This window comes from Tupaia chinensis, unplaced genomic scaffold (assembly GCF_000334495.1).
Source record: "Tupaia chinensis unplaced genomic scaffold, TupChi_1.0 Scaffold000259_1, whole genome shotgun sequence".
NCBI classification, from domain to species: domain Eukaryota; kingdom Metazoa; phylum Chordata; class Mammalia; order Scandentia; family Tupaiidae; genus Tupaia; species Tupaia belangeri.
Genome location: NW_006159739.1, coordinates 2,329,563 through 2,355,342, shown reverse-complemented (window position 1 = coordinate 2,355,342; position 25,780 = coordinate 2,329,563). Strand labels below are relative to the sequence as shown.

At 41.3% G+C, this 25,780-nt stretch overlaps 2 protein-coding genes across 6 annotated transcripts in view; one reads left to right on the top strand and one right to left on the bottom strand.

Moving 5' to 3' along the window:
* The window catches only part of OSBPL9 (oxysterol binding protein like 9), a 67,209-nt gene extending 59,520 nt beyond the window's left edge, over nt 1-7,689 (top strand). For all 5 annotated transcript variants that reach the window (XM_006149408.3, XM_027772243.1, XM_027772242.1 and 2 more), the window contains 8 exons: nt 709-793; nt 1,245-1,355; nt 1,918-1,981; nt 2,099-2,239; nt 3,861-3,939; nt 5,010-5,101; nt 5,735-5,870; nt 7,035-7,689. In XM_006149408.3, the coding sequence (XP_006149470.1) occupies nt 709-793; nt 1,245-1,355; nt 1,918-1,981; nt 2,099-2,239; nt 3,861-3,939; nt 5,010-5,101; nt 5,735-5,870; nt 7,035-7,109 (783 nt within the window). In that variant the 3' untranslated portion in view covers nt 7,110-7,689. The remainder of the gene's footprint in view (nt 1-708; nt 794-1,244; nt 1,356-1,917; nt 1,982-2,098; nt 2,240-3,860; nt 3,940-5,009; nt 5,102-5,734; nt 5,871-7,034) is intronic.
* A 744-nt stretch (nt 7,690-8,433) lies between these two features.
* Nucleotides 8,434-25,780, bottom strand: part of NRDC (nardilysin convertase) — an 86,418-nt gene continuing 69,071 nt past the window's right edge. Inside the window, exons 21-33 of the mRNA XM_006149409.2 lie at nt 24,363-24,414; nt 23,025-23,175; nt 20,187-20,314; nt 18,061-18,223; nt 15,487-15,518; nt 15,132-15,270; nt 11,594-11,641; nt 11,253-11,305; nt 10,729-10,812; nt 10,132-10,222; nt 9,593-9,709; nt 8,801-8,890; nt 8,434-8,671 (exon numbers count right to left, since the gene is read on the bottom strand). Coding sequence (XP_006149471.1) covers nt 8,474-8,671; nt 8,801-8,890; nt 9,593-9,709; nt 10,132-10,222; nt 10,729-10,812; nt 11,253-11,305; nt 11,594-11,641; nt 15,132-15,270; nt 15,487-15,518; nt 18,061-18,223; nt 20,187-20,314; nt 23,025-23,175; nt 24,363-24,414 — 1,346 coding nt within the window. The 3' untranslated portion in view covers nt 8,434-8,473. The remainder of the gene's footprint in view (nt 8,672-8,800; nt 8,891-9,592; nt 9,710-10,131; nt 10,223-10,728; nt 10,813-11,252; nt 11,306-11,593; nt 11,642-15,131; nt 15,271-15,486; nt 15,519-18,060; nt 18,224-20,186; nt 20,315-23,024; nt 23,176-24,362; nt 24,415-25,780) is intronic.

Here is a 25,780-nt window from a genome sequence, read left to right as displayed (position 1 = left end):
GGAGAGAATAGCTCAAAATCCTAATTCAAAACATAAAGTATGAAGGCTGTTAGACTCATAAGTGGTGTTGTCAGGTAGGGAGTTAGAATTTACAGAGTGGAGTTCAGGAGAGAGTTCATGGAGCTGGGGATTGCAGAGACTAGTATGCTTAGATGGTGTTGTAAAGGTCTAGGATTGGATGAAATTACCTAGGAAGGTACTGCATAGCTAGAGAAGAGGTAGTGCAGAACTGAGCCTGCCCAGGGTCTTAGGTTTAAAGAAACCACCAGCCAGAAAGCCTCAAATACATGTTATAAAAGGCTTCTAGGGCATTAAAAAAAAAAAAAAAAAAAAAAAACCCTTGCCCACTAATAGTCTATCAGTAAATGTGATTCTTCATATCTTTCCCTTTCCAAATGACACATTACAGGGAGGGCTTACTGAAGACAGAGGCAGCATGTGTCTTTACTTACTTGTGGGCAAGTGCCAGCTTTGTGCCAGGCCTGAACCTGAGTTAGGCATGTGATCTTTGCCTTCAAGAAGGCTTTAGTCTAGTAAGGGAGACTGACACAAATAAATAATTACAGTAGTGTAATTAGTGCCATAATAGAAGTATGTATAGGGGCTTGGCATGTGTAAAGGAAAGAACAGAGACCCCCATTATCAGATTCTCTGCAATGTCATCTGTGTTCCCACATCAAAAGAAAATGATGTTATATTTGCTTGCAGGAGCTAGTTTCAGAAGGACCAGTTCCCTGGGTTTCCAAAAACAGTGTAACATTCGTGGCTGAGCAGGTTTCCCATCATCCACCCAGTAAGTTACAGAGCTCCTCTGCAACATCCACTCTCAAACTATCCTGTTTAAAAGAGGGTCATTAAAAGCTCTAAGGCTGAGGACACTTTACTGTCAGGCGTATGGCTAGCTGTATCTTTCTGTTACCTAAAGGAGAAACTTCATTGATTGGTTGCTCCTATCTGTTTGTTGTATTACAAGTTCCAGTGACTCTTATTTTGCTGATTATGTATAAAAACAGAAGGGATTTGGGAAACCAACTTGTATTACTTCTAAAGCCGTCTTGCACATGATGATTGGTGCTGTAGAGACCTCGGCATCTCTCGGAAAGTGTGTTGAACTGAGAGTTTTTGCACAGTATGTTCCTGACACAGTAGAGAGAATACATACCCAGTTTTTTATGTAGGTTAAGTGAGTTTGGAGAGGTGGCTGTAGCTATATAGTACACTAATTGAAAATAATTTCTGTTCAGTTTCAGCCTTTTATGCTGAATGTTTTAACAAGAAGATACAATTCAATGCTCATATCTGGACCAAATCAAAATTCCTTGGGATGTCAATTGGGGTGCACAACATAGGGCAGGGTAAGTCTGTGGGCACTGAGTGAACTACAGTGTTAATAGAACTGTATGCCATTCGAATATGGGTTTTTTTGTTTTTTGTTTTTGGAGAGATTTTTGCTATAGGGTGCGTGCGCTCGCCAGAAAGACAGAGAGAGAGAGAAAGTGAGAAATCACCCCCCCGGGGGGATGGCCATTGTCACAGTCCCTTCTCCTCCATTCTCTTCTTGGGATCTTGGGCACATAGGCACACGTGCCCGGCGTGAGTTTAAGCCGCCGGGTCTGGGACTCGAACCACAGTTGAATACATGGGAGTTCAGTGATATAGCCATTACACTAACTGCTGGTCCTGCCATTTGACTACATACTGAACACTTTTCTAGTAAGAGAAAATGGTCCCAGAAAGCCAGACTGGATGTTGGTGATTGCATTGTAAGTATGTATACTGGGGGTGAGAGCAGGGGTTGGGTATAAGGTAGGTTGTCCCTAAATCAAATGGAGTTTCTAGAGTATCCATCAACCAGACAACAAAGCTTTCTGGCAAGTTGACAGTACCCACGGCAGGTTCTCTCTCTTCTCTCCACAGGCTGTGTCTCGTGCCTGGACTATGATGAACATTACATCCTCACATTCCCCAATGGTTATGGAAGGTAAGTAGAGCTGTGCTGTTTCCTCTCAGCAGCAGCAGACCTTGCTGCTCCTTACGCCATGGCCCTCCTCTTAATCCCTTAGCTATCAGCCTCACCTGGATACTTTTGTTTTTGCAGGTCTATCCTCACAGTGCCCTGGGTGGAATTAGGAGGAGAATGCAGTATTAATTGTTCCAAAACAGGCTACAGTGCAAATATTGTCTTCCATACTAAACCTTTCTATGGAGGCAAGAAACACAGAATTACTGCTGAGATCTTGTAGGTATTTTTGTTTTTCTGCCACGGTGCTCTTCTGCTTCTCTGAAATCCTTTTTCTTTTGGATTGAACTGTAGCTTCTACATTAGGAATTGAATATTTTAATAGTTCTTTATAACTTGTTTCACATCTGTGTCATGTTTCATCCTTCAATTCCGTTTCAGAGCTCAGAGACCTAAAGCTGAGGTTCAGAACAGAGGGCACTGATGAGATGTCCTTCTTAGGAACATGACATGTTATCATTTATAAATGATAACAATAGCATTTTTATGAAAAACTAACCTTTCTTGGGAACCAGCAGTTAGCGTAATGGCTATGTCGCTGGACTCCCACGTAGTCGACCGCGGTTCATGTCCCGGACCCGGTGGCTTAAAACTCACGCCGGGCGCGTGTGCGTGCGTGCCCAAGATCCCGAGAGGAGAATGGAGGAGAAGGGATTGCGGCGTGACCATCCCCCCTGGGGGGTGATTTCTCGCTTTCTGTCTCTCTCTGTCTGTCGGGCGAGCGCACGCGCCCTACAGTGAAAACTCTCTCCAAAAAAAAAAAAAAAAAAAAAAATCTAACCTTTCTAAAGCTTTAAAAAATTTGTAAGAACAACAGTATATAATTTGTAAATTTTACAAATCTAACGTAATTACTAGAAATGGATTCTCTCATCTGCTTCTTGACTCTGATCCATTGCTTTGTAGCTTCTGGAAAACACTGCATAGTTATGAGAAAACTGAGTGAAAAAATTACTCAGTTTTCTATTACTACTATTTAAATATTATGAAAATAGTTTTGACCTTAACAGACTCCTTCCCTGACAAGGTACTGGGAATCCAGAGGCCCTCAGACCACTTTGAGAACCCCATTGCATGACCACTTTAAATTGGATCCTGCGTTTCATTCCTATTGTTCCCTTTCCTCCAATCCTCCCATACTTTGGAGAACACTTCAGTTTCTGGCCAGTGATAGCTGCCCCCCATCCCCCCATTCTGTTTATTTTTCTTTCTGATTTCTTTCAATCTTCTGTTCATGCCTGTTCTTCCTAACCTAGCCTTTGCTATGATGCCCACCTTCCCAAATTCCATACCTGCCAAACATAGCATGTGGTGTCTAAGTAGAAGCTTGTCAGGCTTTTGAAGGAAGGGATCAAAAGAACAAAAAACAAACATCAAACCATTTGACTCAGTGGTCCATTCTAACCTGAGGATGAAAGCCTGATCTTTGGTGGTAGGCCCTAAATTGAGGCCTTCCCCAACCCTCACACCAGCACGTTTGCCCTTTACCACAGCAGCTCACCTTGGCACTTTCCCCCTAGAATCTCAGTGCCAAGACCTCTCTCTCCAGTAGGCTGTGAACAGCTTGAGGGCAGGGAATGTGCTGGGTCCGCTGTGGCCCCCGCAGCCATCACAGGGTTCTCCCATCCTCCAGCTGCTGCTGCTAGTGGAGTACATCAGCATCTTGCTCAGGCTCTTCATCCTAACAGTCAGCCTTGGGAAGTCCTTTAAGCTGTTTTCACAAAAGACTGTACAGTTGTTCATCTGTGTTCTACTTTGTATTTATAGGTCACACTGACCAGATTCTTTGGTAGAATAATTTTCAACTTAAGACTTACCAAATGTTTCCTTTCCTGTTTAGTTCTCCAAATGACAAGAAGTCTTTCTGCTCAATAGAAGGGGAATGGAATGGTGTAATGTATGCAAAATATGCAACAGGGGTGAGAACCGTTTATTTGCCACTTGTTTCACACTACCTTGATAAGTAGCCTGTCCCTTATTCTGGTTTCTTTCATTTGAAACGTTTAACCACAAAGGCCAGCTCTGATGTCATCTCTGCAGGGCAAGCCTTTTCCTCCTCTCCCTACCTCTTCCCCAGTACAGTAATAAAATGGCTTTACTTTTCTTTCTGCTCTCAAAACACTTGAAAATAACATATAAAACAATGTCTGATGTATACCAAGTTCTTAGTAAATTTAGCTATATCATGAGAATGTGTGGTATGCTTATAAAATGAATTACTAAAGGGCCAGCAGGTGGCATAGTGGCTAAGGCACTGGACTACCACATGGCCAACCACGGTTTGAGTCTCAGACCCGTGACTTTAAAAAATGCATGCCAGACACATGTGCATGCTTGCCCAAAAAGAGAATGGAGCAGAAGAGATTGCAGTGTGGCCATTCCCCCAGGGGAGTGGTGATTTCTTGTTTTCCCTCTGTCTCTAGTGAGAGCATGCACTTTATGGTAAAAACCTCTTTAAAAATAAAAAAAAAAAGTATTGAACTAATAATCTATGTGTGCTTATATACACATACAGTTAAAGATTTTGTATATTTATCTACTGACTGGCACCAGGGATACAGAAGATAGTCCTTGCCTTCAAGGAACTTATTTGCTGTAGTACCACTAAGTGCTTTCTTTAAGCTAAAAAAGGTGGTATGAGACTAACAAGAGGAACCACTGAACTAGATTTTGGACTTGAGAATTTAAAATGTAATAAGCCCTTCAAACAGTGTGCTTAGTTAGCATTAGACGTAGCTGATTATGGGTCTAGCTCTCCAAGAGATGATAGATCTAGCATGTAGCATGTGGCCATGTGGAAAACTGAGTGCTAGATTTAAAACACAGAACTAGAGCTTAGGCTTAAGACTGTATGACACTCGTGTACATCAGTATCTTATATGGAATTTGATCCTTAGATGTGTTCATAAAAGTCTTCTGGAAAGAGTTGGCTTTTCCTTCTAGAACAGTTTAAACAATAAAACATCCATGTACCTCTTTTGTTTTGTAGGAAAATACAATCTTCGTAGATACTAAGAAGCTGCCTATAATCAAAAAGAAAGTAAGGAAGTTGGAAGATCAGAATGAGTATGAGTCCCGCAGGTAAGGAGACAGCATAACTAGCACTGCTGCTGTGGTGCTCCCGCGCCTGAGGAAAAGCCTAGGCTGGCCTTGGTACAGCAGCATGTGAGAGTGTGGTTAGCTGGCCTCTCTGCCTCTGCTCCTGTACTGGGGATGATGGCTGTAAGAGGAACTTCTGTCTTATCCCATTAAGCCCCTGTAATTTACCTCTTAACCCAGACCTTTATTCTTTCTATTCAAGCTGTTTTCTCCAAGTTCACATTTTAAAGTTTTGTTATGTTTAATAGAAGTTCTCAGTTTCTCTGATCTAACTTTCAGTTTATGGTAAAAGATACTGAAGCCCTAGAGAGATAAACTGACTCCTTAGAAGTTACATAACAAGTTAGAAGTACAGCCAGAAGTAGATTCCACATCTCAGTTCCCACTGTTCCTCTGTCGTCCTTGTATGAGTTGCCTCACCCTTACTTGCTTTTTTGAAAACTAGTAGTTACATCTTCTCTGTTCCCTACTCCAGTGCCCTGGTGCCAGCTTAAGGAGCTAGTCTGAGCTACAGCACATAAAGCCAGTTGACTTCTGTTACTACGTTCTATTCAGAGAGGGCTCCAGGCTTTCATTCTGGAGACTGCCAGCTCCTCTCAATCTCTTTTCTTTTAGCCTTTGGAAGGATGTCACTTTCAATTTAAAAATCAGAGACATTGATGCAGCAACTGAAGCAAAGCACAGACTTGAAGAAAGACAAAGAGCAGAAGCCCGAGAAAGGAAGGAGAAGGAAATTCAATGGGAGACAAGGGTAAACTGCTTAACCTGCTACTTTCCCTGGACGCTAAAGGATAACTTACTCCTTCAATTCATTCATTCCAATGAAGTGCCAGACACCACTTGTGAACAAGATGATGTCTGCTGCCTATAATCAAAAAGAAAGTAAGGAAGTTGGAAGATCAGAATGAGTATGAGTCCCGCAGGTAAGGAGACAGCATAACTAGCACTGCTGCTGTGGTGCTCCCGCGCCTGAGGAAAAGCCTAGGCTGGCCTTGGTACAGCAGCATGTGAGAGTGTGGTTAGCTGGCCTCTCTGCCTCTGCTCCTGTACTGGGGATGATGGCTGTAAGAGGAACTTCTGTCTTATCCCATTAAGCCCCTGTAATTTACCTCTTAACCCAGACCTTTATTCTTTCTATTCAAGCTGTTTTCTCCAAGTTCACATTTTAAAGTTTTGTTATGTTTAATAGAAGTTCTCAGTTTCTCTGATCTAACTTTCAGTTTATGGTAAAAGATACTGAAGCCCTAGAGAGATAAACTGACTCCTTAGAAGTTACATAACAAGTTAGAAGTACAGCCAGAAGTAGATTCCACATCTCAGTTCCCACTGTTCCTCTGTCGTCCTTGTATGAGTTGCCTCACCCTTACTTGCTTTTTTGAAAACTAGTAGTTACATCTTCTCTGTTCCCTACTCCAGTGCCCTGGTGCCAGCTTAAGGAGCTAGTCTGAGCTACAGCACATAAAGCCAGTTGACTTCTGTTACTACGTTCTATTCAGAGAGGGCTCCAGGCTTTCATTCTGGAGACTGCCAGCTCCTCTCAATCTCTTTTCTTTTAGCCTTTGGAAGGATGTCACTTTCAATTTAAAAATCAGAGACATTGATGCAGCAACTGAAGCAAAGCACAGACTTGAAGAAAGACAAAGAGCAGAAGCCCGAGAAAGGAAGGAGAAGGAAATTCAATGGGAGACAAGGGTAAACTGCTTAACCTGCTACTTTCCCTGGACGCTAAAGGATAACTTACTCCTTCAATTCATTCATTCCAATGAAGTGCCAGACACCACTTGTGAACAAGATGATGTCTGTTTCCTACCTCACTCATTTCACTCTGATGGGAGGGGAAGACTTGAAAAAATTAAAAGTATATTATAGAAATAAAAAGCAGTATGTAACTAAATATTTCCCCTTCCTCTTACAGCTATTTCATGAAGATGGAGAATGCTGGGTTTATGATGAGCCATTGCTGAAACGTCTTGGTGCTGCCAAGCATTAGGTTGTGGACATAATTAAGCAACAATCTTCCTTGGGGAGAAGCTTTTCACTCCCTTCTTACTGCAGTGGTTCCTATCTCAGGGATACTGGACTTCCGACGCAGATGAACAATTACAGCAGGAGAAGCTTCCCTTTTTCCCTCTGTGGCAGTTACAATTTTGACTTCAGTCCTGAGAAAACCTTCAGGTTTTGAAAACAAGATGTCTGCTCCTTTCCCAAACCCCATGCTTTGAAAAACATTTATAATCCGTCTCAAATTCTGCACTCTAGTACTGCAGTTCAGATATACAGCCTGTTTCCTAGTTCATATAATCTTGAGTTCTATAAATATGTATTTGTGTGTATGTGTATATATGTATATATGTGTATATATATACATGCACACATACACAATATACCCAATGCCAGATTTTTTCATATATACTTCATCTACTGTAAATATTGGTTCCTCAGAGTTGTTTTAGAAAATTAGCACAGTGTATTAAAATCAAGTGTTAGGAAATTTCATGGTTTCACAATAACTTTTATTTTGGAATCAAACTATTAAATTGTATCTAACTCTGAAATACAGTTTAATTATACTTAGTGCTTCTTAAGGCATCATAAAGTAATTTTTCCAACTTTTTTTAAAAAATGTTTCATTTATTGTCTTTTTGCTTAAACTTGGAAGTCAGTTATTATTTGGCAACCTTTACTACAGGAAGTAGTTTCTCACAAGGACTCGTAATAAGGATCCACCATTTTCCTCAACCATCCTTTACCACCTTCTTGTTCCATTTTTTAGTCCCCACTATGCTATTTCCGAAAACCTTCACCGAACATTGTATCCAAAAATATTTTATTGCCTTAGAGGGTTTGGGAAGAGTGTATATTTTTAGATACCGCCACCCCACACAGAAATAATAAAAAAAAATGCCACAGCAGCAAATGGCTCATTCTGAAGGGAAATACAGAACTATCTTTATTTAAAAATACATTTAAAAAAAGCAAAACCAGGTACTGGTACCTAGCATTTAGGTAATAATAGCACACCAGTAACATAGTAGGTCCTCTCAAGAACTGGGTTATCCAGCTGAGAGGTCACAGGCCAGGGCTTCCCAAACTGCGGCTGCGACCTGCCACCAGCTGCTACAGCAACCTGGGTTGTTAATTCTTAGTAGAGGAGAGCTAAAAGTAAATCAAATTCCATGATGCCAGTGCAAAAATTCAGTGGAAATCTGGGTAAGGCTCGGTAAGGAGGAATAAAAAGAAAAATTGTGTTGCCAGTGCAGAAAGTCAATGGAAGCCCTAAGGCAGTAGTAGTATGACTCCAAAATACAAACACATTTTAAAATACACATTGCTTCAGGCCAGTGAGACTGCAGTTTATTTGACTATTTTATGGTAGGGGAGAAGGCTGAGTGTTGATGTGAAAGCCCTGATATCAGTAATGGGGATGGTTGAATCTGTCAGTAGAGGAGAGGTTGGCAGGTGGGTTAGCTGCATCACTTCACAAGATAAGTTTGAGTCCTCACCAGAAGGGGCACCATCATCTTCCAGCTCATACTTTCCATATCCCACCACCTGAAAGAAGCCAAAGACTTGAGGTAAAAAAAATTCAGTCTGGATTTGGGCAAAACCTGTACTCTCCAATAGCAACCCAAACTCAGTAAATGACAACCTTGGGAGGGATGGAGCTAGATCCATACTCACGTGAACGCTGAGCATTTTACTTCCTAGTCCTCTGTGAGCCTTAAACCAGTTGACCAGGTCTGATTTTGAAAATGACTTCAGTGCTTCGATCTTACAGGGAAGGGAAGATAGAGAAAGATGCTTAGAGCTCTTCTTAAACATAACCCCCAGGCATAGTCCTACTTAACACCTGAGCAGTTCATTTTATTCTTCCCAATCTTGGCTTGCCCTTAACCTTGCAAAGAACAAAGACCTCTTTGGCACACCTTCATGTTTCATAGGAATAATCTACATTGGCAGATTGCAAGATGCAATGCTGTCTTCTGGTGATTCACCACATGGGTTCTATATTAGCAGCACCACTGAATTGCAAGACTCAGAGCTCTTTTCCATAGGTTTTAGTGTTTTGGACTAGAAACTGTCAAAAGACTTTCACCTGGAATCTGGAAGAAGCACTCCATGTTCACAAAGACCAGGAGTTTATAATTTTCTTCAAATAGGACCCTTTTTTTCCACTCTACAAAAACCTGTGGTAAATCTCAATATATGGCAAAAGTGGAGCTGCTCTGATTGAACTTGGGAAGATGAAAGAGGTTTAACACCCTGTTCAGGTGGCCAAGTTGCTAATAAGGCAGCAAGCTGAAAAACTTCAAATGTGATCAGTGGAGTCAAAAAATTCAGCAAGTAAACAAGCCAGGAGGAATGCCCCCGTTTTATATTCCACACAATATCAGTTGTTTGGATGTGTGACTTCCAGAATCTGGAACCGTCATCAATCCATTAAGGTAGTCTTCCTCTGAAAATCAGTATTACCTCATGGGCAAGGCGGTCAAAGAGATACTGTTGTGTCACCACTTCGTTCCAGTTCCTGTCCACCTCCTCCCCAAGGTGGGTATCCTCGCACTCCTTCAGCTTAATCAGAGCAGTGACCTGTCCCACCAAACAGAGGTACTCAGGCACAGCAGTGACCTGTCCCACCAAACAGAGGCACTCAGGCACAACAGTGACCTGTCCCACCAAACAGGCACTCAGGCACAGCAGTGACCTGTCCCACCAAACAGAGGCACTCAGGCAAAGCAGTGACCTGTCCCACCAAACAGAGGCACTCAGGCACAGCATCAGACCAGTCTCCCCAGAACACACGTGGCCCTGCTCAGCCTGGCTTATGATGGACCTACCAGCATGACAGGGAGGGATGAAGTGGGGCAAGGGGTATGTTATGGTCAGATTACAATGGGCTACATAGTTAAAAATACAGCCCAGTTCATAACAGGAACACAGCTGAGACTGATGCTTGGTGTCTTGAGGGCTTGTGAAGACTGCCAGCCAAAAGATCAGGCTAGGGTAGTCACCTGGGTGTTGAAAGCATCTTCAGTGAGGTTCTCAATCTTTTCCTCAAAGCTGGAAAGAAACTCTTCTATCTTCTTATCTACAACTTCAGAGCTGAAACAAAACATCTTCAAGTAAGACATCAAGGACCTGGACTCAGGAAAAAGGCTAAAGTGTCTTCCAAGACATTCATACTCCATATATAACCTGAGGGCAGGAAGAAAATGGGGAAAAACTTGCCCTCCCCCCACCTTAGTCCAGTTTCCTGGTATCCTCACACAGTCATAGTCATGCTTGACTGTTTCAAAGTTGAGCACCATCAAGGCACCAGCTTAAGTGCCGGGTCGGGCACCTTTGCCCTTCTTGTCCTCAGTTCTGTCTGAAGACAAATAATGGCAGCCTGGTACACTGTCTACAAAACAAGCTTGAGTCCAGTCCTGTGGGACCATTGAAACCACTGATCATACCTGGATCGGGCCATCAGCCCCCCTTCCTCTCCTCCAGCGACTAAACAGTAAACCCTGCTTGCTTCAAAGTTGCCTGAGGCTTTAAGCACTTGAAGCTCCCACTCTCCATGCCTAAAACAAAGGGTAAACGCATCTATGCATTCGCTTACTCACTTGTATTTGGTTGCCTGAGTCCCCACGGTGACAGAGAATCCTAGAATCCCAGATGTGTTCCTACAGGTAGGGTAGACATGGTACCTACAGCCAGAATGAAAAGTTACATGAGTTCAGATGGGTGCCTGGGCCCCACCCCCAGAAGCACTTGATAGAAGTAGAAGGGGTTTCTGGCTATCTGTACTGGGCCAGGAGCTCATGGTATTAAGCATCTACTTAACGCTGAAATTAAAGTGTGCACCCTTCTGAACTGAGAACCACAAGCTAGTTGGGTTTTTTTTTTTTTGCCTTGCTTATTTTGATTTTTTTTTTTTTTTTTTTTTTGCTTATTTTGAATCTTGACTAAACTGAAAATCTGTTCATGGTCTGTGATGCAAATTCCAGAAGTTCTGACAGTATTACTCTGAAATCATGGAAGGACCAACATGCTCTGAGAAACCACTCAGTCAGAATACCTGATAAACCTCAGCCTACAGTCAGTCTCAGACCTTATTTGAGTTCAGTGCCTTTGCCAGCAGACTTACCCAAGGGTCTGCTTGGTTCGAAGGAAGTCAAAACAAGGCTCTTCCATGTGCATCTGTAATTCAACATACTACTCATCAGCCCAACTCCTCCAACAGAGAAATCTCCATTTCTTCCCCCCCACCGAGTTTCCACATACCACCAAAGTTCAGCCTCCCTTACTGACTTCTTCCTAAATGGCCTGGGGCCCCTGCTCATGCTTATAAGGTGAGGATGCTGTGACTGTCTCACCTCCCAATGACAGGTCTTTGACCACCTCACCCCCGTATTCCCAGGCAGAAAGGCTGGGTCTCACAGTGGGTCAGGGGCTCCTGAACACCTTGACTCTCCTTTGTACACTTACCACAAGCAGTTCCATGAGAGTGTATTCTCTTAGACTCCTGGCACCTGACTGAAAGGAGAAAGTGGTCAGACCAAGTAAATGTCTAATGGCATACACGGCTTTTTAATATCCAGCTTTTCTTGACAATCATTTATTCAGTTTATCATTCCCACTCCCCTCTCCCCCCAAGTTAATCATACTTCTACTGCCACACATCCTGCCAGACTGAAGGTCTATAAGGGAAAAAATCATGATCACGTGTGTTCCCAGCACTGAAACAGAACTGAGTCGCATGGGGTGAGCCCAATGATCCCTGACCTACTAGCTCCTGCCTGCAGGACACAAAGGTCACATTCTAAAATCCAGTACTCTGAGGTCAGCCAAGTGGCATATGGTTAAGGCAGGTGGATCCCATATGGCTGACTGCACGTTCAAGTCCTGGACTCAGTGGCTTGAAAAATACATGGGAGGGGTGGAGGGGGCAGCAGATGGCACAATGGTTACATCACTGGCTCTCACATGGCCAACCATGGTTCAGGTCCCAGATCCAACGCTTGAAACTCACATTGGGTATTTGTGCATGTGTGCCCAAAATAACAGAAGAATGGAGGAGAAAAGGCCGTCCCCCCTGGGGATGATTTCTTGTTTTCCATCTCTCTATCTCTCTGGTGAGCGCACATGCCCTCTATAAAAAATCTCTCTACCAGATAAAATACTGGGTATGTATGCATGCATGCCCAAAATCCTGAGAGAAAAATCAAGAAGGTACTGCAACATGGCCTCCCCCTGGGGGTGGAGTGCTTTCTCATTTTCTCTATCTCCAGAAAATGCACACACCTTTATAGCAAATTAAAAAATAATAATCCGGAGACTCCAAAGAGGACAGCAGATGTTTGGAGATCATTCCTCAGGTAGAGAGAAAACAATCACTTTTGTAGCCACACAGAACTTAGTAAGAAGAGATACCTAAGCAACAGAAACCACACTTGGAGCCCATATCCTGGCTGCCTGGAAATAAATGACAGAATGAGAGGGCAGGAGGCAATAAGCAAGGATGTGGCTAGTGCATCCCAGAGTCAGCCTCTTCCACACTCCTCTGACACAATCATTTAGTTCCCACTTCATAAGGAGCAGCAGCTAAAGCCTGTGTACCCTGCAAGCCCTGTTTAGTCAGCACTAAGATCTCCTGTTGTCTCTAAAAAGGCTACAACAGAACCATTGTATCAAATCTGTTGAAATACTCTTGTGAGAAATGTTTCCCAAAGGAAGTAGTTGATGCTAGAAAGCCAGTGCAAGAAGGTGACTGCTAGAGAGCACCTCCACAGACAATCTAAAATCCCACCTGAAACCTGGAGAAGCACTACCTCTAGGTGTTGAGCAGTCAGAGGCACTAGAAATGTGGACTGGGCTAAGTAGGCCAGGCTACATCATTTGCAGAGCTTGGGACTTGGTAATCAAAACCTAGAAAGACTGCAGGTCTGAGGCTCCAGCCAGGGAGACAGGCTCCACAGAAAAGCTGGGCCTCTAGGGAAACACAAAAGTCTATCAGCCTACCTCCAGAATTGCCATGAATCAAAGGACTCATTAAAGCCTAGGACAAGGCTCAACTTTTAAATAAACAAAGATGACTGTGACCTCAGGCAAGTGAATTTGTTCCTGATAACCGGACTGGGGTAAGATTTAAGCCCAAGGCCAGAAATGCAATAAAGGATAAGATGACAAGGCCATGCTGTCCAAAGCCCTAGCCAGAGATCTTCACAAGGCCTGAAAGAAAAGTGACCCTCATGCAGAACTCAGGATCACAGGAACAGCTACAGGAGCCCCAGAATTTGGGAAGTCAGAGATAAGGCTAGACAGGAACAGTTTAGAAAAGATCTCTATAACCCTTCTTTTTTTTTTTTTTTTTTTATAAAGAATTATTTATTTATAGACCTGCAGAGAACATAAGAGCATAAGAGAGTCCATTGCTGGACTCCCGGTAGTCAGCCGTAGTTCAAGTCCCAGACCCAGTGGCTTGAAACTCATGCCAGGCATTTGTGCATGTGCCCAAAATCCCAAGAGGAGAATAGAGGACAAAGGACTGTGGTGTGATCATCCTCCCTGGGGTGTGTGTGTGTGTGTGTATGTGTGATTTCTTCTTCGCTGGGGTGTGTGTGTGTGTGTGTATGTGTGATTTCTCACTTTCTGTCTCTCTGTTTCTTTGTCTCTCCAGTGAGTGCACGAGCCCTATAAGAAAAATCTCTCTTTAAAAACAAAAAAAGAATTATTTAATTTTTATTTATTTTTAGTATTTAATTTGCTATAGGGCACATATGCCCACCAGAGAGAGAGACACAGAGAGAGAAAGTGAGAAAGCAAGCCACCAGGTCCAGGACTTGAACTACGGTCTATGTAGGAGTCTAGGGCCTTAGCCGCCACGCTACCTGCCAGTCCCAGATCCCCACAGTCTTAAAAGTGAGCAGGACTAAACATAGGCTAAAATAGAATATGGGCCAGTGGAGATTGTTGCAAAACACTTCCTTCCTAGAATGGTGTGGGAAGAACAAAGAATCAGACCAGTCCTGTAGCCTAATGGTTAAGGGAATCAGATCTCACATAATCAGCCATGGTTTGAATCTTAACCACAGTTCGAATCCTAGCCCCTGCACCTTGAAAAACATGCCAGGCACGTGTGCATGTGTGCCCCAAATCCCAACAGGATGGATAATGAAGGAGTAGGGATTGTGATGTGACCATACTCCACTGGGAGTGCATGCTCCCTCAATCTGCCTTTTTCTGGTGAGCAGACATGCCCTCTAGGGGTGAGGAAAGGGCATAGAACATACAGTATGAAGACAGAGGAAATACATTTGAGACCTAGAGAATATAGAAGCTCAGAAGGGGCTCTGAGTTTTGTATTTATCATCCATAAAATAAAGGGGATAAATTCCTCCAGGTCCTCTGAAACCTTAACATGATTCTAGTAGTCATCCTGTTAGCTGTTTATTGATAGTTTGGCTATGTTTATTTTTGTCTTTTTCAGGACCGTCCTTTTAACAAATGTTCTGCTACTTGGGGTTTTGTGTCAGGGACCTCATAGGAATTTCCATACAGTTATCAATCTCTGTCTCGCTAGACTAAGTGGTTACGTGACTGACATTTTACTGACAGGAGAAACTCTTAAATACAGTTGCTTCAAGAGGATAAATGTCCTCAATCACAAAACTACAGAGGTTAGTACAAAAGATCCTTGAAAGTCACTGGGTTGGGGCCAGCAGGTGGCATGGTGGTTAGGGTGCTGGACTCCCACATGGCCGCCCGCAGTTCGAGTCCTGGACCTGGTGGCCTTCTCACTTTTCCCTTCTCGCTCTCTCTCTCTGTCTCTTTGGTCAAATTACATAAATAAATAAATAATAAATAAAATTAAATAAAGAAATAATTTTTAAAAATTAAAAAAAAAAAAAAAGAATAAACAAAGTCATTGGGTCACTCGTTCCCAGAAACTTTAGACTTCCTACCAGGCTTTAGTGACCTAATGGTATTCTGCCATGAGGATGGCTGTACAAAGGGGCCAACTGACCTGGTAGTACACAGTGACTTCTGAGTTTGCATCACCCTTGTTCAGAGCTCTCACTTTGCAGAGGTGGTGCCCACTGGGTAACTCTACCACTTGGAACTGCACAGGCATCTCCTGCTCCAGAGGTTTGAAGTTCAGCTTGCTGCAAAAACAATCAGCATGGTTCATTGACCTAGTGCCTTCATCCTTTACCCCTACCCAAAAACTGAAGAGGAAGCCAGACTTTGTACATCCTTCTGAATTACTTTGTGTACACCAGCCTCAAGAAAAATCTATTACAAGTAATATTTCAATAGTGGGCTTAATAATTGGTTGTATACTTCTTTGTTGGGAAGAACACATAACCCCTAATACTTACTCAACAACGTATTTTAAGAAATCCATAGATTCCTAGGAGGCAACAGAGAAGACAATAACATTAGGACCTCTTGACATTAATTTTACCCAGAACCAGTTAGTATCAATGTTCTAATTGTCTGGAGAGCCCTAGATAGCATTAGGGAAGTAACAATAGTATGTCACTAAAGTACTGGACAAGCCATTCAGAGACTGGATTAATCATTTCCTGATTCAATACTGATTGTTTGTTGAACACCCAGTGGCTCTTCACAGCTCCTCTTGGCTCCCAGTGACTCTGTTTACATGCACACTGTAACATTTTTCCCATTGGGCTAAACTAAATTATTCAAGGTCATCTACCTTAATGGGCAGTACCACTATGACAACTGTGACTATGTTTTAGTAACTTGGACCCATTGCCACAGAGACTGGATAGAGTAAGCAACAGAACAATATTTAATACTAAGCAAATACATCTTCCCCTCTCTCAAGACTTCTTATCTATAAAATGAAAGATAAGTGGAGGATAAGCTTATCTCCAAAGTGGTTTCTACTGGGACAATTCATGCTGCTAGTTACGTGAAACAAAAGCCCCTGCATAGTACTCCTGTTGCGCTCATAGAAAACAAGCAGCAATTTCTAGACTTTTTCTTGCTGGTTGAGACTTTCAAAGTTCTGTGGGCAAGACAAAAACTAAGGCTGGTTTGGGGGTTGGAGGATAAACAGGAAGCAGAGAGAGCAGCTACAGTTTTAACAGTGACCATTTATACAAGTAGCCATCAAATGGCCAGTCCTAAAAATGTGAGACCATGGAGGAAGATGGTCAATAGCCAACCAACTTAGGAAGAGTCCCAGATAAGAACTCTTGCTTAGAAGAAGCCTCAGAAGGTTAAAAGGCTCCACAGATAAATCTAACTCAGCATACATCAGACCAAACTCGAATATGCTCCCAACCCTACTATTTTTCCAGCTCCTCTGTCAACTCACTGGTTCAAGTGTGAAATTTGAGCATCATCCTAGATTCTTCCCTTCTCCCTTTCCCCTATCTAGCTAGCCACTGAGTTTTGGCAATCTTCTACCTTGTTTCTTTCTCTTTTTTTTTGGAGAGGTTTCTGCTATAGGGCACTGTGCTTCCAGAGAGACAGAGAGACAGAAAGCGAGAAATCACCCCCCAGAGGGAATGGCCATGCCGCAGTCTCTTCTCTTCTCTTCTCCTCTCAAGATCTTGGGCATGCACACACACATGCCCAGCATGAGTTTAAGCCACTGGGTCCGGGACTTGAACTGCAGTCGACTACATGGGAGCCCAGCGATGTAGCTATTACGCCATCTGCTGGTCCCTTTAAGCACTTCTTTTTCATTTATCTGGCCTAACCTCAGGCCTTACCATCTTCCACTTCAACATTTTTGTGTGGTAAAAAACAAAAAAATTTGTAATCTTCACTGTTTTATAAAATCTACAATTCAGTAATGTTAACAAATTAACAAATTGTGAACTAGAGTCTTAGAACTTTTTCATCTTACAAAACCAAAATTCTATAGCCGATTCAGTAACAAGTCAACCTGGCTCTCTCCCCACACTACCTCCCTTCCTAGCACCTGGAAACCACCCTTCTACTTTCTAAGACTGTGACTACGTCACATGCCTCAAATGAGTGAACTCATACTTCAACTCTTCTAACAAATAACTGGTTTCTCTTTACCTTGAATCCTACTCTTTTTTTTTTTTTTTGGAGAGATTTTCACTGTAGGGCGCGTACGCTCGCCAGACAGACAGAGAGAGACATAGAGACAGAAAGCGAGAAATCACCCCCCAGGGGGGATGGTCATGCCACAATCCCTTCTCCTCCATTCTCCTCTCGGGATCTTGGGCACGCACGCACATGCGCCTGGCGTGAGTTTTAAGCCACCGGGTCCAGGACACGAACCGCGGTCGACTACGTGGGAATCCAGCGACATAGCCATTACGCTAACTGCTGGTTCCCTTGAATCCTACTCTTCAGTGGTTCTCCATTTGCTAAAAGATAAGGCATCAATCAACTCCTTAACTTCACACAAAAGCTTGACATGTTATGTTCTGGCTATGTATGTAAGTGTGTCCATATATGCAAATGTGTATACATATCTGTATACACACACATATTTATACACATACGGATACACATACATATATGTGTGTACACCCCTCACCTCATCACTCCTCCCACTTTAATTTACATTTAACTATTTATGTTTTCCACATATAATCTTCAACAAATGCAACCAACAGAATACCTAAAGAGTCTTCACAAAGTTTACGGAATATGTGTGTCATGAAAAAAAGTATGTGTGGATTTCAAAAAATTTTTGCACCAAAATGAATTGTTTTCTGTGAACTTTCTGAAGCCCTTTCATGTGCCAAACCCATTTCACTTGAAGGTGTGGCCCATTACCAGCAATCTCCAGAAGAATGTTGCCTGGCATCAGAAGGGCAGATTCCCTCCTAACAGAAAATGGTGACACTGACCTGCCAAAGCTATGGAGATCTCCTCAGGGCTAGAGACTACCACTGTTTAAAGAGCTGCATTACATTAACAGAGCACTTCATACTCACTGTGCTTGTGACATTCCCTTGTACCAGGCCCTCAACAAAGAGCTGGGATTTGAACTCCTTGACGAAGCTCAGGAGAGACTCAAGGGAGAGGCCATCCATCAAAGCCCGATATTTGTCTATCATAGACCAGCGGGCATATTCCAGGATTAAAAGCCGAACATCTCTGTATAAAAGGCAGGGAAAAAATTATATTGTAAGCATTGAATTTTTTTTTTTTTTGAGAGTTTTTGCTATAGGGCTCATGTGCTCGCCAGAAAGACAGACAGACAGAAAGCAAAAAATCAACCCCCGGGGGGATGGCAACATCGCAATCCCTTCTCCTCCATTCTCTTCTCAGGATCTTGGGCATGTATGCACACGCCCCTGGCGTGAGTTTAAGCCACCGAGTCTGGGACTCGAACCGCGGTTGACTACATGGGAGTCCAACGACAGCCATTACGCTAACTGCTGGTTCCAAAGAATTGAATCTTGAGAGTAAAAATATATTCGATCAAGTTGGTACACAGATGTGTTTCTAAGAAGAGATGATTTTTATCACAACTTACAATAAGAAAATAATGTTATGATCACTGAAATCATTCGAAACTGCATACACAAACTTATGATAGATGTAGTTATCTATCTTAGCCATACAATAAAATATCTCACATAAGTAAGGCTGCCAAATGAGTCAATTTACCCAGTCATATACCAATTTAACATTACTAAGTTTGAAATCTCACAGACTATTCATTACTGAAGGCCACCATTATCCATTATTACAGGTAATGGCTGTAGACCAGAATCAGACTAACACCAAACCCCATCTCCCTGACTCTTAAGCTTACCCTGAGGGTTAATTTCTTCATTTGTAACACAAGGGAAGTGGAAATGCCTACCAGTTATAGGATTTGAATGAGAACTAAATGAATGTGTGTGTGTGTGTGTGTATGTGTATATACATATATGTGTGTACACACACACACACACATATATATAGAGAGAGTTGTCAGAAAGGTCATGAGGTATTTTTTTCTGTTTTCTACACATATATGTATCATGACTTTTCCAACAATCCAATACATAAAATAAGGTCTTAGAACAGGTTTAGCACATAAATCTTCAAAAAAAAAAAGAAGGTACATTATTATTTTACTGCATTCTGATAAAGTAAATTTCAAGATTAGATTTTAATATAGCAGCATTTTAATACTATTATAAATATTCAGGAATTATTGGATACTTAGGGCTATTCATCATCAATCAATGGTGGCTGACAACTCCTTTTCATGTTATATTTGGCTAAACTTTTGGCAACCTTTTATGATTAGATTATCATCTACTGTATTTAAGAATAAGTCTTAGCCCCTTCTTCTGCTTCCCACTTCTGATAATTTATGGTGTTATCATAACTATGTCAAAAGCAGGGCCTCCATATAAAGTTGGACTGTTTGTTCACTATAGATTCCAAGAAAAGAGGACAAGGACAAGTAGGGCCTTGCACAGGAAGTGCACAAAGGGTTGTGTCTGCTCACAGAAGACTTTTAGCTCTCTCCCATGAAGCTTCCACCTGCTGATAGAGGGTATCTCAAAGGGGTGCTTTTTCTGATTTATCTGGAGGTATCCTACAGTCTACCATTAGCCCTGAACTAAAGCAAGCACAGGTTCTGAGGGAAAGCCAAGAGGGCTGCCTATTAGAGTGTGAGCATTAGTATATAGACTGAGTTTTTGCTCTCTTCAAGAACCTTGGATGACTTCTGGATAGCTAAAGTTGCCAGATAAATGACATATTTAAGCAATTTAACTCAGCTACTCATCATACCACCCAAAACACTCAAGTTACCAGGAAATGATTTTGGGCTTCAAAAAGTCAGCACTACTTGAACTGTCGTTTAGTTTTAGATTGGAAAACAGCCTTCTTCACTTTAATAAAATACAGTTGGCTGCTTTCAGTCCTATTCACAGATAGCTAGCTGCCTGAGCTGGGTTTAGAAACCCTAGTACCCTATATATTGGTTTCCTGAACCATAGCACAGTTCTAACATGTATGAAAATTAGCACTGAAATCATAGCCGCAATCCCATGCCTATGCCCTAGGAAGACATTTTCAGACCCTCAAAATAAGAGGTTATCCCTTGTATACCCACTTGGCCAGAGTTTCAGGCTTGATGAGGATATTAAAGTAGGTCTTCTTCAACTGCTCCGTTATCATTGTAAAAACAGCTGGTGTAGAACTAAACTCAGCTAAGTAGTCAATAATGAGCTGGAACAGTAGCTAAAAGAAAAGAAAGAAATACTTTGAATGGATAAACATAAAAATCTACTCAGTTTTAAGGAAGATAATGTTTCTCTCTCTCTCTCTCTCTCTCTCTCTCTCTTTTTTAACAAAAGACCCAATATGTGGTACTCTTCATTACAGCAGATATAAGAGAAATACTAATAATTCAGAATATTTGGGGGCTGAAATCCAACCGTCACATTTGAAGCAATAGTCCTCCATTTTACCACTTCCATGGGTATTGTCATTTTTTTTCTTCCAAATAAATTTATTTCTCTCATTTTTTTTAAAAAAAAATTTGTCTTAGGGAATATATACTTGCTGTAGAGACACACAGAGACAGTGAGAGGGAAAGTAAGCAATCACATTCCAGGGGTTATGGACATTATGGTCATGCTACAATCCATTCTCCTCTCCGAATTTTTGGCATGCATGCACACATGCCCAGTGTGATTTTTAAGCTGTTTGTCTAGAACGCAAACTATAGTCAGCCACGTGGGAGTCCAGCATCTAACCATCATGCCACCTGCTGGTCCCCTCAAATAAGCCCTTTTAAAAATGGATCTCTGTTGAATTTCTGGCCCATTCCATTAATCTGCTGGTCCTATTTAATTATTTATTTATGTACCCTCATCAGAGAGAAACACAAAAAGAAGAAAACATACCCCCAATGGGGTTTGGTCATGCCAAAATTCCTTCTCCTTCATTTCTCTATACTGTTGGGATTTGGGGCATGCATACACACATGCCCAGCATGTTTCTCAAGCCACGAGCACAGGGATCCAAACCATGGTCAGCCACATGAAATTCAGCCTCCCTTAACCACCACACTATAGGGCTGGACCTACATTTTTTTCCCCCCTTTTAAATTTCTTCCAAGGGCAAGTGAGACAGACAGACAGCACCTCCAACACGGTCTTGATGCCAAGATACACAGCGAGTTTCAGCCAGCCCTGTATCACAGGCACATTTGTGCCCCGTGTACATGGGGAAGGTCTCTGGATACGAATCTGGAAAGCTTCCCATGGAGGTCTATCTCATAGAGCATTGTTTCTTGCCTGTGTGCCACCATCTAGTCCTCCCAAAGTACTTAAAAATATATATACTTTTTTAATTTGTCAGAGACGTGCATGCTCACCAGAGAGAGAAAGTAAGATAGCAACCCCCAAGGGAACAGTCATGCTGCAACTGCTCCTCCTCCATCTCTCTCCCACCTTTTGTGACAGAGAAGGAGGGTATAAAAGTGAGAGCTACACTTTCTCTTAGCTTGGAGATTTTCCCAGGATGCAGGCTCTTACCTCCTAGCATAGGTCTAACTTTTTGTAGGTCCCTTCCTCTAGAATTGTATTGTATGGTTCAGTTCCCTGAACCTTGATATAATATATAGTCTCCCCAAGAAGCCTTGACATAAAATTTGTTACTGTTATTAAGTATATGTCATTTTACCTGGTACTTAACTATTAAACTCTCTTAGCTAACATCCTATGTTATTTTTCTCTTCTGTTCATGAAATTTTTACAAAGCAACACTGGGGTACATCATTTCTTTCTTCTTTATTTTTTTTAAAGACAGCGATACCATTTTCTTTTATTTAATTTTATTTATTAATTTATTGTTATTCTTCAGTTTGACCAGAGAGACAGAAAGGGAGAATGAGAAAGTAAGCCGCCAGGTCCAGCACTTGAACATCGGTCTGCTATGTGGGAATCCAGCACCTTAACCATCATGCCACCTGCTGGCCCTGGGGCACATTTTGTATCAAGAGATAAATTACTGACATGATATATACCCTGTTTCTAAAAGCGCATCAACTTAAAAGGGAAAGAAGACATACATACTTGAAACAATGGGAGAGAATGCAAGAAGAGGAAATGAGTTGAAATGTGCTTAGCCACAGAGGTATGTGCACTGCTACTCCACAGGTTGGGGCCATGTGGAAGGCCAGGCTTAGTAAGTCCAACATGACTGAGTGCATGCCTATGGTTCTAGCTGGCCAGGAGGCTGAGGTAGGAGGATCCTGACGTGGCAAGACTCTGTCAAAAATCAATCTCAATCTCTCTTATGTGAACAAACAAACTTTAAAATAAACAAAAGAAGAAAGGACACAAACATTTTGAATTTTATTCTGTCAGGCAATGTGCAGAGCCTTTCAATCTATTATTGCTACACCAGCCCCACGGCCTAGTAGTTAAAGGAGCTGGATCCCACATGTCTGACCAGGCAGTTTGAATCTCAGAATGGCTTGGAAAATATCCCATATGTTTACAAGTATGCACCAAATAGCAAAAGGATGGAGAAATAAAGAAGCAATTGAGGCGTGACTATGGTCCAGTGGGTGGTGAGTCCACATGATCTCTGGCAAAAACAAGTAAGTAAATTTGTTTTTGCTATAGATAAAACTTTAGCTCAAGCTAGTCCTGAATGCCAAAGAAACTGACAGCAAAAGGAAGTGTAAGCAAGCCTAAAGCACAGGCTATGCTGTATGCACTGCCAGTAATTAACAAAATACATGTTGCTCTTCGATATGATCAGTCAAAGCAATAGCTGTCATCAGCAAAGAAAACTCATGGTAATACACATTAACAAACATTTCTTTCAATGTACTATACCCCAAGCATAAGCTTCTATGTTTGGTAGTATAGGGACAACAAACATATATCTGACATTATAAAGCTCTCTAGGAGGAAAACAGAGTATCTGTACTTACAGGTAGTTTATGGTTGAATCCTTTCACTCGAATAATTAGGCCATGTTCTCCAGCCACTAGTTTATACTCCAGTTGTGCCACATCTGCTTCATAAGCTGGTTCTGCCAGGTTATGCGTAAGAATATTGACAAAGATATCAAAGAGGACCACGCTGAGAAGAAAAAATGCAAATAAGCATCATTTGTTGGCAAGAAAGACATAAAGAAACATATTTGTTTTGATTCAGAATAACAAACTTCACTTTTAGAAAGGGGTTAATTCACTATTCTAGAATGTAAAGCAATATACTTACAAAGTTCAAAGGTAAATATATTATTCACAATTTAGTTTCATAGGCACATTATAGAACTACTATCTTCAGTAAACCTCCAAATGTTTTTCATACCATATATACACAGAAAATGATAATATTTATATTACACAATGGAGGAAAGGATATGTTTCAGAGGAAACTTGTTTCTAGGTCTAGACTTACTTGACAAAAATGAGGGAAAGGAGAAAGATAATACATATTTTAAACTGGATATTAGTAAAGGTTAATGTTGCTTTATCATTTTATGACGGGTTTTTATAATTAAGAGGCAAATAAAAGGAAAAAGTGAGTGAATATTCCATTAACACTGTGATTTAGGTATATTATAGGCTCTCTGACTTCTCACAATGCATCTATCTACATAAATACATATGTAATTTGCTAACAAAGTATAATCATATTCCTTGTCAGTCTCTAAATACAGGATCAATAGATCAGTCCTTACTGTATACAAGGAGGTAAACCAAACTGATTTTTTTTTTTTTTAAGTCTGCTACAGGATGCAAACACTTGCCAGAGAGAGAAAGTGGGAGAGGGAAAGTGAGAAATCATCTCCACCCCCTTGCGGGGACAGCCGTACCACAGTTGCTTCCCCTTCATTCTCCTCTTGGGTTTTTGGGCATGCAAGCACAAGCACCCAGTGTATTTTTCAAGCCAATGGGTCCAGGACTCGAACCACACAGTCAGCCTGTGGGATCCAGTTACCTTAACTGACACTCTTCTGGCTGGCCCCATACTGATCTTTAAGGAACTTTCCCAATTCAGTAACTCTATGACTAACCTAATCTATCAGCATACTTTACATATGGGTCCTGGCAATGGAACAGCTACAGTGTTATTTTAGGGCTTAGTACTGATACGAGTAACTTGTTTGGAACACAGAAAAAAAAAAGAAAAAAAAAAAAAGTAAGTCAGCAATATCATTTACTGACAGAGAAAATGACAGAATGATTCAAAATGAAACAAACAAAATAATTTTTCAAAAATAAAAAAAAAATCTTCCACGAAGGAGGATAATTGCTTACTTTGCTGCAGACTTCTGTATTAAAGGTGAGATCAGATGGAAGCGTATATATGCTGTTAAGGAAAAAAAAAAGTCACAGATAAAATATAGGAGGCCAGAAGCCACAGATATTTTATACAGTTGCTATTTTTCCCTATTTTTAAAAAAATCCTAATATAAACCACTAACCCTTATATCCTCGTTATATTTTTATTCTTTAAGGGTCTTTACTCCAAATAGTCCAAAAGATACACTTTATTCTATAGGAAAATCAGATATATAGATATATATACAGAGAAACCTATGAGTAATCATATTCTTCGTAGCTTCTCAGTCAGGGAAAATGTTTACAGAGGTGTACATCAAGAACATTTAAAGGAACCATAGAAAGTTATAGCAGAGCTTTTCCAAGGAAGCTGAATAAAACATTTAAGAACATTTCCAGAAACTCTTATAAGCTATTCAAGAAAAATTATAGAAATACCTTCTCAATAAACTCAAGAATCTCACAGAGCTACAGTATAGCTGTATCTGATACTGGGCTTATGGACTAAATGGCATCCAAGAATACTCAGCCTATGATTCCAAGTTGCTTCAGTAAGTTGTGATGCCATGCACAAGAACAGAACATAAGAAAGTAATACAGTTTAAGTCACAATTGCTAAAGAGAAGGACTTCTGAGTCTGTTTAACTCTACATTATGCTTCTTTTACACTGAAAAGCAAAATGTTAGAGTGAAGCAGGAAGGAATTTCACATTTGTAATGTTGGAGTGGGTTCTCTATTACGTCTAAGAATACAGGTGGGCCTCAAAAGTTTAAGAAAAACCTGAATTAAGATACAAGTTGATTTTGGTGCCAAAAAATTGGATGTCCATACAGTTTTTTGGGTTTTTTTTATTTTAGTCCTCTTTTATTTTGATGAACAGATGGAATATTTTAAGTTTTAAGGCAGATGGTAAACTTTCCTGTAGGTCTTGTGAGGTTCATCTTGTCATGGGACAAAAACTGCACAGAAAATAATAAAGCTTCATCTTTTTGAGGTTGAAGAAACTTTGAGCAACAGAATAGCAAAGCTCCAGAGGCAATAGATGTGACCTAAGATGCTGTGGTTATGCTCTTGGCCTTTTCCTGAGGCCAGTGTAGTGTTTTACTTGCCACAACAGAAAACCGACTGTAAATAAAATATTTCTAAATTCAAATTCCAAAACATGTTAGTAGGCTTTTCTAGGCATCTTGAAGCATTTTAAGAACAATACTAATATTGCTCAGCTCTTTGCTGAAAGCAAGTTCTTTATGCCGACATTTCCAGTATTAAGAAGTACAGATACTAATCTTCACTCTTTGCATTACCAAGGAGTTCCTCTTCCTCCATCTTCTTCTGAAGGACAAGCAAAAAGCTTGAGGTGTGCGTTTCAGAAGATAAACTGCAGCATGAAGAC